General features: G+C 44.1%; 1 protein-coding gene across 4 annotated transcripts in view; it reads left to right on the plus strand.

The window, feature by feature from the left end:
• The window catches only part of ARHGAP22 (Rho GTPase activating protein 22), a 128,522-nt gene that overhangs the window by 95,399 nt on the left and 12,741 nt on the right, over positions 1-20,382 (plus strand). For 3 of the 4 annotated variants that reach the window (XM_033066149.2, XM_033066150.2, XM_033066151.2), the window contains 2 exons: positions 15,317-15,524; positions 19,186-19,318. In XM_033066149.2, coding sequence (XP_032922040.1) covers positions 15,317-15,524; positions 19,186-19,318 — 341 coding nt within the window. Of the gene's footprint in view, positions 1-9,645; positions 9,888-15,316; positions 15,525-19,185; positions 19,319-20,382 lie in introns of those variants that run through there. The other variant, XM_033066152.2, reaches the window with a different exon arrangement.

Raw genomic sequence — 20,382 nt, forward strand, 5'->3', positions numbered from 1 at the left:
CAACTTTCCTTGAGTTTCCTCAATTCCTCCTGAATTCTTGAGTCTAGTACATCTCATTTAGAGCAGAAGATTTTGTAAAATGAGATTTGTGGGTACTCCAAATATTTTGATTGTCCTTAAGAAAGGAGTTTGTCACAATGACTTGATAAAAGTGAGTTTTGGAGCACATTCTGACAGAGGGTGATTGAAACTGTTTTCTCTATTTCTTCTTACCTCTGTGACAAATTTTGCTCCACGTTTACAGCAGTAGAAGCTTGTCTGGAGAGTCCCTCTGTGTCCTACAGTCGTGCTGCTCAGTGGCTGCTCATTGATGTGAAGTGCTGGTAGCAGTGCCACAGTGCAAAACCAAAGGGTTTGTGGCCTTAGGCTTGGGTGAGAGTGAACTTGGTCTTGCCCTCCCAAACTGGATTCATTGGAAGTGTTTGATGCAGCTGGGGAGAGAGGACACTTGGTCTGTACAAGTGGTGGGACTGTACTTCTAGTCTGAGGAGGTGCAACCACTGCAAGGGAGTTCCTTTTTGTGCACCTTCTTCATTCCTGTCTTACATCAGCTGTAAGACAGAGTTAGTCTAGGATTGAGTTTCTAGTCATCAGACACAAAACCTAAGCTTTTTGGTGCCTGAGTTGAATGCCAGGTGGCATAATTCTCTCACAGCACAGCATGGGGACAGAATCATTCTGTGCTAATCTTGATTTATGTTTGTGTTTGTTTTCTTCTGTTTATATATTCTGTCTTGCCATGAGCAGTTCCTCACTTCTATGCCAGAAATACATGTCTCAGCCCCTTTCTTTCTCCATTACTTTATCCTAATTTCTTCTCCTCTTCATCCCAAGCTTTCATCAGTTACTTGTGATGGAGGGGAGGTGAAGCAGTTGGAAGGGATGTGTTTCCCTTAGGCAAACATGAAGAGTTTTACCCTGTGACAAAGTAATTGTGTTGCCAGAGCTTCATGGGTAGTTTTTCTGCTCAGGAGGAGTAGTCACTGTTAAACTGGTGGAGTCTGAAGAAATATCCCCTGAGGAAGCTGTGCTGCTGTCACTGATTCCAGACATCTTTCCCATATAGATAAACCATGATGTGTGGATTCTTATTCTTCTGCCAGCAAATGCACAGAGAATGGGGTTTTTTTTGGGAACCAGGGCTCTGTGAAATTATGTCTTGTACTAGGGGAGAGCTGAAATATGTGGGGCAGGGTGTCTGAGGTGTAATTTAATTCCTGGCTCAGTGTCCTTATGGGTTATGGAAGACTAGCCCTGCACAGGGCTAATTAGGGATTCTGCTTTAGATGAGTAAATGTCTATGAAATAACATCTGCATGAGAGCAAACATGACTATTTTGGTCAGATATTGATATTAGATGCATCTCCACCAGGATACCAAACTATTTAGAAGCTAGGATACAACATTAAGTTTTGGGAGTCTTGAGTTTTAATGTTTTCACCTTTAAGACACGAATTTTCCAGTAAGAGCAGCAAAAACCTAGAGCCATGCCAGTGAATTTAAGATGTTAAATTCCACAGAAGAGGTAATGAAGAGTAGGAGGGAGGTGGCTTCTGTTATTTGCCCAGTCTGAAGATGGAGAGGTGGTTTCGACTCCCTTTGTTGTTTGTGGGCTCCCGCAGAGTGGCAGCCTCTGCAGGATTCCTGCCGGGTCAGGAGGAGCTGCTTCAGGAGGTGTCAGGGTGGGCTCCCCTGGTGCAGGCTCCCCAGGTGAGTGGGGAGTGGCACTGGCTGTTTGTTGTGCCTGATACCTGCTGTTATCTCTGTGCCGAGATAGCTGGCGCCTGCTGCAGCTTATCAGTGTTTGCTCTTGCTGCTCTCTAATGCTGGGAGATGGCCCAGCCAGGGGAAGAGGAAGATGATGGGGGTTATGAGGAGAGGTCTCTGCCCAGGACTAGGGGATGCCTGAGCCATCTCAGATGCAAGGAGGTGCTGGGTTAGCCTTCCCCCCAGGGAAAAGTGTCACAAATGGTACACCGGTAGATATGGAAACTAAGCTACAGCAACTGAAGTAAGCTGAGACTGATCTTGCTGCCAGAACTGTTTACAACAGAGAATGTTTTAAGATCTGTTTCTGAGACCCAATTGAGTTCTTTTTTTTCTAATGTATCTCTGTCAGATATAACTGGGTCTTCTACACTGCTTTATGACCAACATGTATTTGCCATCATGTTACAGCCTTGAGGTAGGGAAAAGGGAATTGTCCTCATTTTTTGTTGCAGAAGGATCCGAAATATTGAGGTGACAATGACTCTCTGTAAAAGAACCACTCTGGCATCATTCTGATGATTCTGGCGTCGTAATGCAAGGCACGTAGTTTACACCCATAGACCTTGACTGCAGGCATATGTTTGGAAGAATGCCATGGGATATGATCCTGGAGAGATGAGGGCACCAGGAGATCTTGTGGAGTTTCAAGGATTGCTTTCCTCAGTCTCCAGAACAGTCCTCTTCCTTGTGCAGGAAATGTGCAAAGGTGGCAGAGGATGCATGGTCGAACAAGACGCTTGTGACAAAGCTCATTAGGTAAAAAGGAAACATAGAAGGTGACCTAAGAGGAGAAATACAGAGAAATTCCTAAGCATGCAGGAGTGGACTTACAAAGGCTAAAGCAATCTGGAGTTGGATCTGGCAAGGGATGTGAAGGGCAGTGCTGGGGCCAGTACTGTTTAACAGCTTTGTTAATGACCTGGATAATGGGACAGAGTACACCCTCAGCAAGCTTGCAGATGATATTGGGATTGGTGCATCAGATGATTGTGTCACAATTTAGAAGGGTCTTACCAGCATGAAGAAAGGAGTGAACAGGACTCTGATGAAGTTCAGCTGAGAGTAATGCAAAGTCCTGCACCTGCACATAGGCAGGTGCACAGATGATGAATGTAGGCAGCGGCACAGATGGGGAGTTCACTGACTGGAAGACATCTTTGCAGAGAACTGGGATGTTCTTGGACAAGTTGAACATGAGCCAGCAATGCACTCTTGTGGCCAGCAGATTCCTGGGCTGCTTTGGGAAGAGCATTGCCAGCAGGTTCAGGGAGGTGAGCCCTCACCTCAGCATTAGTAATTCAACATCTTTTGTGCTTTGTCCTCTTCTGGTCTGCCTGGGACAAGAAGGCCATAGGATTACAGGAGTGAGTCAAGTGAAAGGCCACTAAAATGATTAAAGGATTATGCAAAAAAATGCTAGGAGAAGCTGAGGAGGCTTGGATTGTTTAGCCTGAAGAAGAGAAGGGTTAGAGTGGTTCCTATCAAGGTTGGTGTATAGTGTGTAGAAATATTTGTTGGAAGGGTCTAAAATTAGAATCAAAACTGAAGCATGTCAAGGTGTTCCTTACTGACTTTTAAAGATCTTAGCTCTAGAAGCCAGATCCTGTTCCCCTGCTCCTTGCATGTATTTCACCTCTGAAGCTGCTGGCTCAAGGCTTTCGGTGACATTCAGTATTCGTGCCCAGCTGGTCTGGATGCTGTAGCTTGGTCATCCCAGAGCAGGACTGGGTGTTCTTGGAGTGCTGTGTCAGAGCTCCTCAGGAGGAAAGTCCCCCAATACTGGTTTCTAAAGCTCTAGGCAGCAGCATGAGTTCTGTACTCCAACACTGTCCCTGGCTGTCAATAGCCAGCTGGGTTCCAGTGGTTTCTGAAGGATGATGCAGCTTGGCATCAGGTGAATGAATTTCCTTCATCTTTTACCGTGGACAGTCTGGGGCACCAAAAAGTAGGGACCCTAAGCTGGGGAATGGCAGGCATCTTCTCAGTGCCTCTCTTCAACCAGATAGCAGAATGAGGGAAAACTACAAACAGAACTCACCTCTGTTATATTTGCAGATGAGCAGGGTAAAGCTTTTTGTGGGATTTGCTTGATGGATCTTCTTTTGGTTCGGAAATGCTGGCTTGATAAAATGAAACATCACATGGGTATGTTTTCATTTGAATGAAACTTGTGCTATGAAAGGTTCTTTAAGCTCTGGGTAGAATTCTTAATACCCCCAAATGGTCTTGTATTCCAGAAGCTGTATAAGCAATTAAGATGCAAAATCTGAATACTATTCCTCAAAAAAAAGAAATTTGAAAAAGGTCCTGGGAAAAGAGAAGAAGGAAAGAAGATCTGATGGATAAAATGACACATCTAAGGAGAATTTGAACAGTTATGCATGGTCATGAGGTTTACACCAAGAAAAAATTGTGTTTCATGCAGTGCACAGTTGAATTGTGAAACTCATTGTGACAAGATGCAGAAATAAAAAGGATTAATTAAAAATAAAATTAGATGTGTTTGTAGAAGGTAAGTCTACCTGGGCAGTCAAAGAAAGATTTCTGGAGGTAATCACTAGCTTAGTATGCCCCTTTTACCAAGAGCAGTTCAGCTTTAGATAAAATGTGATGGTTTGTGTTTGCTTTCCTCTTCAGCTATGATGTGCCATGGAGAGCTAACAGTAGCTGTGAATTTGCTGTGCTGTTGGTGGCTACTGCCTGTAGCACACAGTCTGACCAGTACCACCCCTACACTGGTGGTTCCTCAGTAAGACTGTTCCTGTAATCATTAGATTCATGTTTGACATTTGAGAGCTGACAGTCTTTAAAACACTGGTGGTTGTCACTGCACGTCCTGGCAGTGTATTAATGGGACAAACATGTTCCTGTGGTGTTTCTCAGCTTGCAGGCAAGTATTTTAATTTCTGTGTATTAGTCCTTTGATGAATATTATGAGAATATGTGATTACTGAATGAAAGAGCATGGTAGCTGGCTCCTTGCAAGTTGCAATTTAACCATTTAGGAGTAGAGAAGGAATAAATTCACTCTGCCTCTCTTTTCCTATTTTCTTTCTAATTTTACCCTTCTCTCATCCACAGTTGCTCTTTTTTTCTTCTACTTCATCATTGTGTAATTGGACTTGCAATTTCCCCTTCTTGTTGTCTCAGTTGCATGTTAGAGAAGGGAACACTCAGCTCTTTATCACTTCTAGAAGTGTTCTTTAAAGGCTCGCAAATTTACTGGAGTGTTTTACCTATTTTACAAACAGGAGCTAAATGCTGTCCCTTTCCCAAGCACAGCTGCTCAGGTTCAGCTGTTGCTGGAATTTAGACAATGACCTTATTGCTTGGGTGGGGAAGCTGTAAGATGGTGAGCATTTTAGCTGGACAGGGGAGGATAAAGATAAATAAATAGGAATTAGGCAACAGATTTTCATCATTGATTGAGTTTGAGGTTGCAACAAAATGAAACCATATACAATTGACCTGGTAGTGAGTTTTACAATTGAAAGTTAGAGAATGACAGAGGTATTTATGATGAAGTTTGATTTGGATCAACATCCATATGTTCAGTGTTGATCCTGTCTGCATCTCAATGAATGGGATATGGGAAGGCTTGGGATATGGAAAAGTTTCAGGACATAAGCTTGTTTGGCTTTCTGAATGGGTAAAATTGCCTCATGTGCTAAATGTTGGCTGTGAGTCTGGATCACAGTCCCTGCCAGGCTCCTAGATGGCCAGAAATTCAGGTGAATAATTTCATTCTGTACTAGAGGTTTCAGATTCTGAGATCCTTTCCTTTGAACCCACAGCTGGAATTCTCATCCATCTCTAGTGATGAGAGACTGGTAGTAACAATTGCGCTATGTCATAACTACTTTTTACTTTCCAACACCCGGAATTTTTGTAGAGCTTTTCTGTTCAGGAGGGGATCAACAAACAACACCACTTGAAAGAGGTGACCTGCTGATCGAATGCTTTCTACAGACACAACTTCAGGAAGTGTATGGAAGCTGTCTTTCAAACATAGAGAGACATATGCAAGAGTCAATAAGTTAAAAATTCTGTAAAATATGGTCTTGGGTTGTGGAGAGAAAGAAGTTGTCCAGGACACATTGGTCTGATCACTGCTTGCTAAGAGGCATTTTTTGCTGCTCTTGATGTTTTGTTCTCTAAATGCTCTTACCTTTGTTTAGAGAGAACTGGAGCAACAAACACAGGGGGTTGGCTGTGGGTTCAGAACGCTGTGGTTAAGTGATGTTTAGGTCTGTTTGTCGTCTTTTCTCTGTGAGCACAGTTACAATCTCAGTTTGGAGCATAAACTGGTCAGTCCATCACTGGGAAATTTACAGTGCTGCTTAGTTCCTTTCCTGGCATGTTTTAGAGAGATGGGAAGACACATCACACGGAAGAATCTTCTGTGGTAGAAAGGTGAGCATAGCTATTTGCAAATCTTTAACCCAGAGTGAACTGTTTTATCAGTCAGTAAACAGAAGCCTGTTTATCCTCAAAAGATTTAATTTCACCAGTAAAGGTTGAGACCCCAAGCCCAGAGCAAGTGAGGGGTGTGGGGATATAATTTTCTTCAGAGAAGGATCAGACCAAAGGGATTGGAGATGAAGAAAATGGGGAAATTTCTTTACAGAAGACATTAGTGCTGAGGTTTTTTCTGCTAGGTTCAGCTCTGTGACTGATCATCTCTAGCCAGCTTTCAGCAGACAAAAGATGTTCAAGTGTCCAGGTTTACCTGGGTTAAAAAATGAGTCTGTACAAGATTTAACCTTATTGAAAATTGGATAACTTCAGCTATGGTTCTAGCTTTGGTACTCGACCCTTTCTGTACAAATAGAGCAATTTCCTAGATCTGAGCTCCCTCGGATCTGCTTGAGTGTAACTGTATATTAGCTAATCCTCTAAGCCAGCATCTAAAAATACACACACCCCATGGGCACTTGCTAGACCTGTGCAAGCCAACAAGTTTGCTCACAGTCAGAGATGAGGAGAAATACTCCGAGTTCATGCAGGTTCACCATTCCTGTCTGTTGCAACCAGACTGAAGACTGAATTTCACCCCAGTTAGATGCCAAGCCTGAAAAATACCTGGATTGTCAGAGGTTGTGTGAGCTGTAGTGAACTCTCCAGCCAATCTGGAGGCTTATGGTGAGGTGTAAAGGCAGGATGCTTTCTGCCTGTTCTGGCACCTGCAACAGAATAACTGCAGTGGTGCTAGCTCATGAGAGCTGGGGGCTCTCCCTGTAGTGACACTGAGAAAAAAAATGCCTCCAGTTCCACTGCAGCAAGTTCATGGGAGGTGTAACGTTTGAACAGTTTTATAATCCTAAATTGTTTTATAGAAAATAAGAGCTGCTAAACTTTTCTACACTTAAACAACTTCATACCAGCAGGGAAGAGGGTGTTCAGTCTCCATTACTCATTCTCTCCTTGGCACATGTGTATGGGGAGATCTCCAGGTGAAAACTTCAGTGACATTTTATATGCAATGTGGAAAATTATTTGCATTCTATTGCTACTCTTGCAGTATCAAGTATACTTCTGGAGTCTGCAGCTCCTCCAGTCCAGTGATTATGTGTGAACCTTGGATTTCATTTTTGACAAATGTGGTTAACAGAGAAAGCAGGATCCAAGTGAGATGTGCAAATTCAAAACACAGAAGAACAAATTTATATGTATATGCAAATGTAGAGAGAGTTATTTTTTTTCCAGTCTCATCATATTCCATAGTCTAAGTCATTAATTTTAACACCATGTTTTTAAAAGGACTGAGAGTTTCATACAAGAAGATGTGCTACTAGTGGAGTGTGCAGCACAGTGCTGCTGTCACAGGACACCTATAGCAGAGTTCCCTTGCACAGAGAGCAGCACTGTAGCAGTTGCCATTGTCTGCTTTAGTTCTGATGCTTATGTGATTGAGCCCGAGCTCCAGCTTTTTCCTCTCACCAGAGCTGTGTTTGCTCTTTGGAGAAGAGTTTGCATCAGCTTCATCATCTCATTGTAAGTTCGACTGAAGTCTGATCATGCTTTGAGTCATGCTATGTTCTTGGGCACAGAGAAGCTGTGAATTTCACAGGTTAATTATACTTTGGGTGTAACAATATCCATGTTAAACAGTATGAGTTTCTATTTCATCAGATACCTCCTTGTTCCTGTATTTCAAGAGATGGAAAACAGAAATGGAGAAGTGAACGGAAGGACAAAAGTCTGCATTTGCTATCTCCTGTGCTCCCATCCCAAACACTGAGTCTAGGCTCCATGATGTTATTAGCAGATGTGACACAATTTGAGGTATTACTCCAGTAGTGCCAGAAATTCTGGTGGTGTCTCAGCCTTTTGATAGTGGATTTGTCCTGCTCACCAGTTATCATTGTTGGCAGGTTCTCCCCAACCTGCAGCCTGCTGTGCTCACCACAAGGGAAGAGAGGATAATAAAAGGGTGAAGAATACTCAGGACCTCAATTTGGTTTAAGGATTTCCATCACTTTCTAAATAATCTCTAGTATGTTTTAAATATTGTCTGGTGTAATGACTGGGCTTTTGGTGTCTAACTGTGCAGTACCATGCTACTTATACTTAAGGTATACCTTAAATAGCTAAGGAATGCCTTACTATCTTGCCATTCATGGAATATTTTGATTTGGAAGGGATCATCAAATCCCAGCTTCTGGCCCTGCACGTGACAGCTCCAAGAATCGCACCATGTTCAAGAACTGAAGTTTTGATCCTGGTTCTGCCTTCACTTGCTGAGAGGCACTCTTTTCCTCAGGAGCTTTTGGTCAAAACAGAGAATACAGAAAAGTTTGTTGTGAGACAACACTGTCTCACTGGCTAGAATCTCGTAACTTGTCTGCTGTGTCGGTATCTACTTGGAAGTGTGTGTTCAAACTGGGCCAAACTGGTGTAGCTAAGCAAGGGGTGGCCACTAAGTTCAGGTGAATGTACTCTGTGTAGTGACCACTGACATTTTAACAGCCAAAGCAGGCGAGCAGCTGTGGACAGAGGTTTTTTTGATTAGTTTTTTCCTGAAGAGGGAGAAAACTTAGCTAATAGTGATAAAATTACTCAGAAGCCTGGTGCAAGGGTTTTGCATGGTGACTGCTGCAGATCTGCAGTCACATGAGTGCATTTTGTGAATGGGTTGAGGGCTGACCTCTGTCTAACTGCACAGGGCATTGCATGGTAAGCGTTTTTGTTAATGACATGCTTCTTACCCTGAGAGCAGGAGCAGGGGGGTGAATGTTTTCCTGCAAGTGAAGTGCCTGGGTATTGGTTTACATGTAAGGAGTTATGCCTTCCTCTACCAGCTATTCAGCTGAGCTATTAATTCAGGCTTCTTCTCTGTAAAGAGCTAAAGCAGAGGCAGTAAGCACCAAAAAGCCTGCACAGGTCAAGGAGTGTAACTTTTCCCAAGCTTTGTTAGCGTTTCCAACATGTCCCAAAGCTGTGGAAGTACTCTCAGAGCATGCTAAGGCTACTGTAGGGAAATGCTCCCCTCCAAAACTATGTTTCTGCTTGTGGTGCCTTGAAAGCAGATGGGAGGCCAGACCGGGGCACCAGGTTGCCTGCAGCACAGTAATATTGCCTGTATCAGGAAGGATCCAAAGTGTGGCATGCAGACAGCAACTGTTGCTCAGCTTTTCCAGCTATCTAGAATAGATCTGACAAGCAATTAGAGCATGAATATATTACAGAGCCGATGGGGGATGCCTTTGTTAAAACTTGTGACCCATACTTAGCTGCTGTTTACATTGGCGGCTGCTTCGAGGGTGGGCAAGACCCTACCTGCCTGTCTTTCTGCTCTCCCCTTCCCTGCCGGAGCCAGCCGGGGAGCTCTGCATCCCATTGGATATTTCAAATGCTTTCTGCACAAGTCATAATTAATGCCGAGCCGTGGAGCTAAGACCAGATGTGCTGCCGAGATTATCTCCCAGGGCAGATGGGCTGCTCTGTGCTCCGCAGCGCTGGGTGCATGGAAAGCTGCCAGTGCTGGGACTCAGAATGTGTCTGATGCCTGAAGTCAGGACTTTCTTTCTCTGCCGCTCCTGCTGTCTGACACTGCCTGGTTTCTGCTTGAAGCTCAGCGCCTGTCATGTAGCGGAGTGCTGCACAAGAACGAGAGGTACGAGATGATTTTCCAGAGTTTGGATTTGTTATGGTTTCCTTTTGCTAGAGGAAAAGCAGATATTTGAGTGTAGCCTTAGACAGAGGCTAGGAATCTTAAATAGGAGCTGACTTTGCAAAGGGGTAAGAGTGGGAAGGACACAGTCTATGGCCAAAAATACTACTGGATACCAAGCTAGAATGTAGAGATAGCTCTGGGGAGAGGTGTTTCTTTTTGCATATATGCAGAATATTTAAATGGATGTGTGTGGATTAGAGCAACCAGCTTCTTGTATATGGACACTGCTCTTTCTGGGAATGGGGTCGGAAGACACCAGGTTGTACCACAGACTCATTTGTGTGACTTTGAGCAAGTTATCTCGTCAACTTTTCTTGATTTCTAAGTGTCTTTTACTTCCTTCACCCCCCCTCCCCCAGTTCTTGCATTCTTTTGCTGGATTGTTTAGTTGCTCAGGACTATCTTTTTTTAGGTACATAAGACTCCTACCAAGAAACTCTTTTCTGTTACTGCTGCAGTAATTCACGTACTCTGTGCTTGGGTGGGCTAGGGGAGGGGAAACCAGTTAAAGATTTGTGTGTGTTTTGTGCTGTGGAAGCATATGCATTTCTGAATGTCTGCCCGTGATTTTTTCTCAGTGCTTTAATGTGTGAGAGGGACAGATAAATGGGAACCTGCTCATGAAAGTGGGAAGGTAAAAGCAGGCACTTACCTGTGCAGGTGAGCACGTACACAATCTTTATATCCATAAACTGCCTGTCTGTGAGGCACCACATGCGTGCGCGGGTGTGAGTGCTGCTGTACAGCAGCATCCAGGTGTAAGCCTGATTATCTTCCCACACATCTTCTAACGTGGTGCAATAAGCTGTGCATGCAGCTGACGTAGGTGAGCCTGGACTTTTCATATTTTGAGCAGATGCGGAGTCCTTAGTCCTCTGTATGAAGAAAATCTACCCAAAAACCGACTTTATCTCCGTCTTTAGTTTACTTTGGTTGAACTCAGAGCCTCTGATGAGGAAAAATGTAGCAGAGAGCATATATTTTCCTGCCCATTGCATGTCTGGACAGCATAGCTGAATGTATAGGCTTTGTATGCCTGGAGCTGGTGGGTGAGCTGTTCAGGCCAGGACAGAGAGCCTGTCTGTGTCTTAGTCAGTACATCATTCCTGGCTTGCTTTTTCCACAAAGAGTCACCTAAATCTTTAAAGAACAGAGGGAGCTTGTTGGAGTAGAGGAAAGACATTCTGTAGCTCTGCTAGCTCATTTTTTTAGTATCTCTTGAATCTTTCTGAGATTAAGGATGTGGTTCCAGGCATGCTGGAGTTTTTTTCTGCTTTGAAACCAAACAAAAGAGCCTAGCTATAGATAAGGGTATGACAAGGAAAGTTAACCCTTTGCTAGTAAACTTTTGGCTTTATTTCCAGCTTAACTCTGTCTGGAGTGTGACTGGATGGCACTGGCTCCCCTTCTTTAGAATGAAGAAAAAGACTTTAATGTCTTCCAGCGGGATCATCAAATGGAGTGAAGTGCTGCCAAGTTCAGTCGGAGCTGCAGGGTGCAGTGATTAAAAACAGTCCTGTGCCTTGAGGAGCCGGCAGATGAGGCTGTGTGTGACTGACTCCACACTGCTGCTCCTGGACAGGCAGGGACAGCAGTCCCTGTCCAAACCAGACACGCTGCCATGTTCTGGGAGTTTCAGGGACATTTTACTACATCACTTTTACAAGCTCTGAGATCTGACAGAAATGAGATGAATGATACAGAGTCACATATACAGAGCCATGGGACACCAGCTCCTCGGTTTGCCCTGTGTGGCACTGGGAGGCTGAAGTAGGCACATCTGCTAAGTCTGTTGCCGGTGTGGCTGAGAGGGCCCAAGTGATAATGCTCCTGAACTTCATCAAGGTCCCCCAGCAGATGCCCAGATGAAAGATTTCTGCAAGCCTGGAACTGTCAACATCTCAAAGTTCCCTTTGACAGCCCCTTTGCAGCCCCACTCCATAAATAGCTCTTAGCTTGCTCTATTTTTCTTTTCTAAGCCATGGACAAGTTCTGTAACCACTGCACAGATGAGCAATTTCTCCAAGGCAAACTTTCCAGTCCCACTAACTGCAGCTCTGTGCTTTTTCTCTCTTAACACCAACAACAATGCTCTTTCTTCCAAAAGACTTGGCCTGGGTGCAGTCTTTCTTCTGAGCAGCATCTCAGAAGTGGTGGCCCTTGTCTATGACTCAGCAAAACAAAGGTAGGATAGAAAGAAAAAGCATGGAGCTGCAGTGTAACTGAAAAATGTAACAAAGGGAAAGCTGCAGTTAGCAAAAGACTTGGCTTGGGTGAAATATTTTATCTGAGCAATGTTTGGTGATCCTTGTTAGTGCTTCCCTGGGAAATTAGGGTTCAAGGGAAAGTGAAAGGGTCAGAGCAGGGCTGCCAAACCAGGGTGGGAGGCAGCTGGGCTGTGAGAAGCCTTTCACCCTGCAATGGCTTGGATTTTCCCACCAAAAAATGACCTATGCAGACTGTGTGATCTCACTAGCACAGCCCTTCAGCAGACACTGTCACACAAGAAGAAACTCACAACTGTGCCAGCTTCTTTCACTCATCCTATGATAGGCAGATCATCTTCCTCAGTCATGTTTGGTTTCATGCCTGGTTTTTCTTGCTACTTATTTAAAATGGTTTGGAGGGAGGTGAAGAATATTGCAGCGTAAGAATATTTCAGTGTCTTTATTTCCTCCAAAGATTGTTTTTTCATCAAGGAGAAAAATCTTACTGACCTCAAGGTGTGAGGAGGAAAGATGGGATCCCCAGCACCTGTCTGTGCTGGAGACACCCACAGTAATGGTGATATTGTGTTTGTGAAGGGTCCATCTGCTGCTCCATCTGAGTCTCAAAGGAGATCGCCCTTCCATCTCTGTTACCTTAGCATCACATTCCTTAATCTCTGTGTTGGTGGTCTCTGTTTGAATGTAGTCCTCTTGTCTCCAGAAGTCACTCACAGGTAGATTGCACCTACAGAAAGTTGACTGTGAAGGCAAGGACTGATATTGCCTGAAATGTATTAGAGATGTTGCTGAGCACAGACTGGTCAAAGCTGGGGAAAAGTAGATCCTCTTCAGTGGAAATTATGCATACAGTTGTTCTGGGTGTGCTTGTTTATGTGTGTGTCTGACTGCCTTTGTTCTGAGTTAAGTGTAGACCATCCGAGTAAGAGTTTATAGAAGAACATTGTATATGTGCTTTGTGCCTGGGGAATGCAGAACATTTACCCCTTTCCCAGAGTTTTCTCTACACAGACCCATTAGGAAACAGATTAAGTAAACCATGATTTGAGAAATGAGGGCTGCTATTGCCCTGACACGTGCCATACCCTGACCCCTCTGAATTTAAGTCTTGCATCTAGAAAAGTGGACAACATGCATCATGTTAAGGAAATAGATATGCCCCATCATGACAGCAGGGATTACATGATGGGATTATAAAGCAATCCATGCAAAAGCAGAAAGAGATTCTCTATCCAGGAAACTGACTTCAGAGACACCCAACTCAGTGAAAATTCAAAGAGATTAGAAATAAGAACTAGTAAAACCTTTACTCTGCAATAAACCCAACATATACAGTGATAAAGATAAGTCATTCCCATGCTCCAGGGCATGTCCTCCTGCCAGGATGAGGGAATTTCCTTTGAGGCTTTTCACAGCCCTCCGGCTTTGATACTGTAATGCAGTTGTGTAGGCTGTGGTGCAAGGAAAGTTTCTGTTTTCTGATGCATAACAAATAGGCAGGGAAAGGAAACTGGACTTCAGGTTTCTTCTTGCAGCTTTTCAATGAATTGAAACTGATAATGAGACCTTTGTTTCACTGAGGATTCAGCAGGGTTGGACTGAATATACAAAGCAGGTATGGTTTGACAAGGTGTCTCCTATGAGGAACAGTGATTGGTGATCAGGGAATGTCCTACCAGGAGTTATCAGCCTGTCATGAATGTAGCATTGAAAAAAAAAAAAGGAAAGATATAGTCACTAGTGGGGGAAGGTAAGTAGAGCCTTCAGAAACGACCAAATTCCCTGGCCTGGTATAAGCACCTATGTGCAAGCATTAAACACTGCTTCTGGTGTGAAACAGGGTGACTCCAACATTGCATGCTGCTTTTTTTTCATGAATGAATGATCTAAAGATCCTTGATATCTGTTGAAGACTTCTTGTAACTTTGAGAAATCCCTGAATAGAATTTCCTACCTGCTCTACTCTGGTGTAATCTGAAATTCTGGGAATAGGTTCTGCAATCCTGGGAGCAGATTCTGGGAGTAGATTCTGGGATTCCCTCACTTACTGAATTTTTGTTGCCAAAACTCGATTAACTTGGCTACCATCTTCCCTTACTCCACCAAACATTGTAGGGTGCTGGAATTAGAATCTCAGATCAGTGACTGTCCTTTTAGGTGGAGCAGTCTCCTAGAGGTATGGATTGAACTAAGACCTCTAGCTCTTACAGCCTGAGCCCCTACTGTGTTGCCAAAAGATCTGATGCCAGAGGTGGCATTCAGCAACTGGTGTTGGCCAGGAACTCCATAATCCCCAAAGAAACACGGTGCTTCATAGTGAATGATATATGTCTACAGTGGATCTGACTAAAGAATTAATCTAAGCCAGTCTGGTTTTACAGAATATGGTGCTTCTGATATTTTCAAGATGCAAGAAATACAGCATACACTTTTTAGTAGGAAGGGCAAGGGATTTTGCATGAATTTTACTGGGGTTTTTTTTTTGGGGGGGGGGGGGTTTTTGGTTGGTTGGTTTTTCTGGGGTTTTTTTGTTTTTGTTTTTGTTTCTTTTATTTTCATTCAGCAAGTTAAAGGAAAAGAAATAGAAAGTGTCTCCCAGGATGGTGGAAGATTCTCACAATATCCAGTTTTAATGTAGACATCTGTACTCTGCTGTGTTAGCAGTCCCCTCCTAGTGGGATTGCTGCTTTTTGGGCTGGCCAGCTGCAGACTAGTGGAGGGCAGCTGTGTGACAGTCTAAGCAGTGGGTGCGTGCAGGAAGGACATGTGTCCCATAAGGTCAGTGTAACCTTTGTTTTGGTCTTCTTGGGATGGAAGATGCAATGGAAGTATAATTACTTAATCTAAATCCAACACAGTGTGTAAAACCATAAACCTAACCTTAAACCCACCTTCCTTGGGTATGAGACATAAACCAGCTTAGGGCAGAGGATAGTTTAAAGCACTGTTAAGCAGAAAAAAAAAAATTTCATCATGTAATTCTTCTTTTTTAAAATAGCTTTATTCTTCAGAGTCTGTTAGAAACTGGACCTTCACAAAGGCTGCCCCCTCCATGTGAAAGCTTCCTTCCTTGTGTGCCCCAAGCAACAGCTCAGGAAGAGTTTAAGCTGACACCCAGCTGTCTCTCTTGCTCTCTGCTGTCAGGGATCTTTGGACAGCGCTTGGAGGACACCGTACAGTACGAGAGGAAGTATGGCCAGCGCTTGGCCCCGCTGCTGGTGGAACAGTGCGTGGATTTTATTCGGGAGCGAGGTCTTACAGAGGAGGGGCTCTTTCGGATGCCTGGGCAAGCCAACCTTGTCAAAGACCTGCAGGATTCTTTTGATTGTGGAGAGAAACCCCTTTTTGACAGGTGAGTTGACATCACCAAATTCAGGCTGGTGCGTGTGTGACACGTAAAATCTGCCAGGAATATCCATGCAGTGGCAATCCTAGCTTACATGTTCCTTCCACACCATCATTCTATCTGTTAAAAGCACTGATGGAGCTTTCTCCTGCATGGTGGTGGGTGTGGAGGCCTCTATTCAGGTGGAGCAGAGCTCATTGGGCTGTGTGGGGCTCCTCCAGTGTTTCAGCTTAAGTGCATGTTGAATGAAAAGCATTGCTAGACTGGGTGCAGCAAAGGGAGCAGTTGGTAGGATCCCATCACAGAAATGGGCATGACAGAGGTGAGCTAGGTGATGTACTGCTTTCAGATATTGCACTCCCCCAGCAGATGTGCCTGGAGCAATATCTTGACTCTGCCACCAGCTTTCAGGATAGTCACCACCACCTGACATGTTTTACCTGGCTGTTATGCCAGCAGCTGTTTTGTAGATTCTCAGCTTAACATGGGTTCCCACGGGAAGAGTGTCAGCCTGTCTCTGAGTGCTCCATGCAAGGGCAGCAAGGGAAAGGGCAGCTCTCAGCTGTGCTGTCTCTACATTGGCCCTCAGGCAGTCAGATGATCAGAAAAGAGGATGCTGTCAACACCCTTCAAGCCAAACACTGTCCTCACCCTGTAACTAACATTTCATCCACTCTGTCACACACATCCTGCCTGGAGTGAAGGTCAGTATTGCACAAAGTTTAATAGCCCTTTGTGAAATAGGGCTTGATCCTAACAGAGACCTTGAACTTCAGGGGTATTTGGATCCAAGAACATTATCTAGACCTGGTCTGATCTCTATCACAGGTCCATAAGTGAGATCAGATATGGGATCTGGCCTGGCACCATTTCTTGCTGGAACTCACCAGCCCCATTTTTCAGGTGATGCTGGTGGTATCTGGTGTATTACCAACACATTAACCTTGGGGGTTTGCTTCCCCTGGACCTGCAGCCAGTCTCAACACTGCCAGTACCTTCCCTGCCCACCACTGCAGGAAGAGCTAGCACTCTCTCCTGCGTGGGCAGAAACAGTGTTTGGTCTCATCTTGGGAAATGTATCTTCAGAGTTTATTTGGAACATTCTTCTAATTCTTCCCTTCCCTCAGCTTCCCAGACCACCCATCCTCCTTCCTTTGATTCCTAACCACAAACACTATTTGCTCCCTAAATGGAAGTGGCAAACATTTAGAAATATTTTCATGAAAAAAATAAGCTTGAAATCATCAAATTGTCTCAGTTAATCTTTTCTTAAACAAAAGATTTGATTTTTTAAAATTGAATTTTTATTTTGTATTTTTAATTGAATGTCTGGGTGTTCTAGTTCAGAATTAGAATCTTCTTAATTCAGGGCTTACACTCTGGAACAGGGGTATCTATGGAAGGAATGAATTAGGAGTGAAAGTTTCAATTTCATGTTTTATTTTAGCTTTATCTAACTTCATTATTCTGTAGATAAGCCAAACCTCTACTCAGCATTTTTAAAGCAAAATGCAATTGTACAATGGTTTGGATTGGAAGGGACCCTAAAGCTCATGTCCTTCCAACCACCTGCCATGGGCAGGGACACCTTCCACTAGATCAGGTTGCTCAACCTGGCTTTGGACACTTCCAGGGATGGAGTATCCACAGCTTCTCTAGGCAACCTCTTCCAGTGCCTCACCACCTCAGGTGCAGAAAGCACCTTCATTTCCAGAGGCATTTGGCCAAATAGATCAGTGCTAAGTGTCCCCTTTAAGAGAGGCACTGAGGAGCTCCAGGAAGGAATGCCTGTTCTGTGCAGAATCAAAGGCAGCAAGCCTGGAGTACCCGGAGTGGAAAGCTGAGGGTGTCCCAATTAATGCCTTTTGCTCTTTTCACCGTGTCCCCATGTATACACACAGCCTGTCTTATGTATTTGTAGTCACAGACAGCAGTCAGGGAGAGGCAGTTCCACTCTGGCTAAATGAAATGCTTCTCCTAGCAACCATAATTTTCTCTGTGTGTAACTATAGCTTATCTCTGTATGGCTGGGATACCTTGGCAGCAGAAGTGTGAAATCCTTATGCTTCTTTCCAAATAAGGTACAGTGAAAGGAATATCCTTTCTTATTTCCCAGCTGCAGTCAGTGCTTTTAGACATCTTTTGTAACTACAGTGATATCCCAGGTGCTTATGGCCTGCCTGCCCCATTGTGGATCAAACCTTTGTGATGACTGACAATTAAAATATTTATTTTAAAAAGGTTTTCTTTTCCAATGTTCATATGAAAGGCCAGGTGTTGCTGTTTTGAAAGTACTTATAGCAGTCTCCTCCTGTTGCACTTTCATGCCGCTGAAAGTCTGCCTGTATTTCATGTGGGTGAAACAGTTTGTGCAGCCAGTGGCCCTGAAGCTCTGTTCTGGGCTCTGCTTCTCAGTGATAGTCAGATCCACCATCCATGCCTGAAACTCCACACCAAAGGAAAAAAAAATAATGGTACTTATGTCATTTGTAAAACACTGTGATCAACTGAAGAAAACCACTGTGTGAAACTGTGATGTTCTCAAATATGATAGAGCTGTTTAATAGGAGTAGCATTAGCAGGATTAGGAGTAAGTTGTATCTGCTGACAGTTTCCTGTTGTAGTTTTTCCACTTTTGTTTTAGCTGTGTGTTCCAAAAAAGAAACATACTAGGTAGAAGAGATTCAGTTTTTGGAGAGAGGGGAGGATTTGAAGCTCTCTTGCCCAGTGTTCACTGATATATTTTTCAGAATTCTTTAAAGGCTGTGAGGGCAATGGTGGGTAGGGAGGAGCTGGTGACAGAATCTGTTTAGACTTCCAACAGTCAAAACCTTTGAGGAGGTCACCTGCAATGATTAACAACATTGTACAACAGGAAATTTGGAATGAGGGAGAAGCTGGGTAGATGGAGAGGGTTCATCTGCATGGGGATCTAACACCTCAACCCCAACTTTAAAGCAAAGGAGAAAGAAGAGGAAAAGAAGTTCTTGGATTGGGAGAGAAAAAAGCTGCTATCCTATCATAACAGGTGGGCTAGGAAATTCCCGATACCACAAGCCAGGCAGCCATACCAAGGGACAACAGAGGACCTGGAGGAAATACAGTTTCCTCCATTTTTTCTGAATGACTGACCAGGGCACATGGAAGCCCAGCCCATCAGCTGTACGTGTGTCCTGGCTGGGGAGAGCATCAGGAAGGATCAGTGAGAGGCTCAGAGGTTATGTGGCAGGGAATAGGGATGAGAGGCTCAGAGGTTATGTGGCAGGGAATAGGGATGAGAGGCTCAGAGGTTATGTGGCAGGGAATAGGGATGCAGAGCTCTGTTGTCAATGCTGTGTGATCACTGTGCACTTGCCTGCATTATTCCTCACATTTCTGGTCCACACTGGCAGAGGAACCAGAGTGTCACCCTACCTTAAGCAATGTCATGGGCATATCCCTTCCACTGCCTGTGTTCCCTGAGGTGCATTTCTGTCTTGACAGAATGGAGATTTCCCTTGTTCCCAGGCGGACCTTCCTGCCTAGTACCAATGATGGCACAAGAGCTTCCTTCCATGTGCCTACTTTGTCCCTGGCCCTAAGAGGGACCTTGATGCACCCCCAACAAAAGGCATCAAGCTTTGAGGTAGTGTGGGTTTCTAAATTTCCTTCCCTCTCTCTATTGCAGCAACACAGATGTTCACACTGTGGCGTCCCTCCTGAAGCTTTACCTTCGAGAGCTGCCAGAGCCTGTCATCCCCTTTGCCAAATACGAAGACTTTCTTTCTTGTGGACAGCTACTCTCAAAAGATGAGGGAGAGGTCAGTGATCCTTCTAATCTGCCTCCTCAGAGAATGTTCCCAAGAATCAATGTAGTACAGGTTTTTTTCCTTATCTCTTCAAACTTGATTTAAATCAATGAAGCCCCTGGGAACCTTTCCCTGAATTTTCCCGAAGCTGTGAATTGGATGCTGTTATCACAGGCTGCTGCTTAAAAAAAGTCAGTCTTGTAGCCTGGTGCTTCTTTCTTCTGAGCAAAGCTCTTGTGTAGCACAATTGGCAAGAGATGCAAGGTGGGAGCAAATCTGGGTTCCTTTCCCAGCTTTGCTGTTTACTCACTAATAAGCTGTATGGAGTCACTCCCTTTGTCTGTGTTTTCCATTTCATATACCAGAACAATGTATTCTCCTTCCCAAAGATTTTGGTGGATGAGAGATTGATCAGTGCAATGATCCCTGCTTGTATTTCTTAGAGGAAAGGCACTGTGAGAAGGCAGGCTGTGATATTATCCTAGAATGGGGGGGGAAATAATGCTATGAATACTTTGCCACAACTGTCTTATGATGTTCTCTTTGGTTTTCAGGCAAGGGAAAGGGCTAACAAAAACTACCAAGTCTGTGGCAGGAACAGGACAATTTACAGTATGTTTGATTGATCTGTTTCATCCATATTGTGGCACTCCCTTAGCAGATTGCAAAGGCACGTTAGATCTTGTCTGATGTGGGTGCCACCTTCTAGAACAGAAATTTAAAGAAGCTGCAAGGGCAGTTGCTTATGTCTTTGCTTTAAAAAAAGACCTGAGGGCTTGTAAGTTGTGGTCCACAGTTCTGTCCCTTTTCTGTGTGTGGTCTTGTCTTTGTGTCTGGTGGGATTTGTAAAAACTCTTCCTCACTGTGAGTCTGGGGTTCACGTTCAGTTCAAGTGGCAGAAGGCTCTGTGGAGATTGCCCTTTACGTGCCCACAGGAAGGTGCTTCTTTGCATGTATCAAATGTAGCATATGTGGCAGTATAAGTTTTTTATTGTTGAAAGGCAAATAACACTCAAATAATGGAACCTCTAGTCAATTGTGAGAAAGCAAATTTCTGTGCATGACACAGCAGGTTA

Source organism: Catharus ustulatus, chromosome 8 (genome assembly GCF_009819885.2).
Source record: "Catharus ustulatus isolate bCatUst1 chromosome 8, bCatUst1.pri.v2, whole genome shotgun sequence".
Lineage (NCBI taxonomy): Eukaryota > Metazoa > Chordata > Aves > Passeriformes > Turdidae > Catharus > Catharus ustulatus.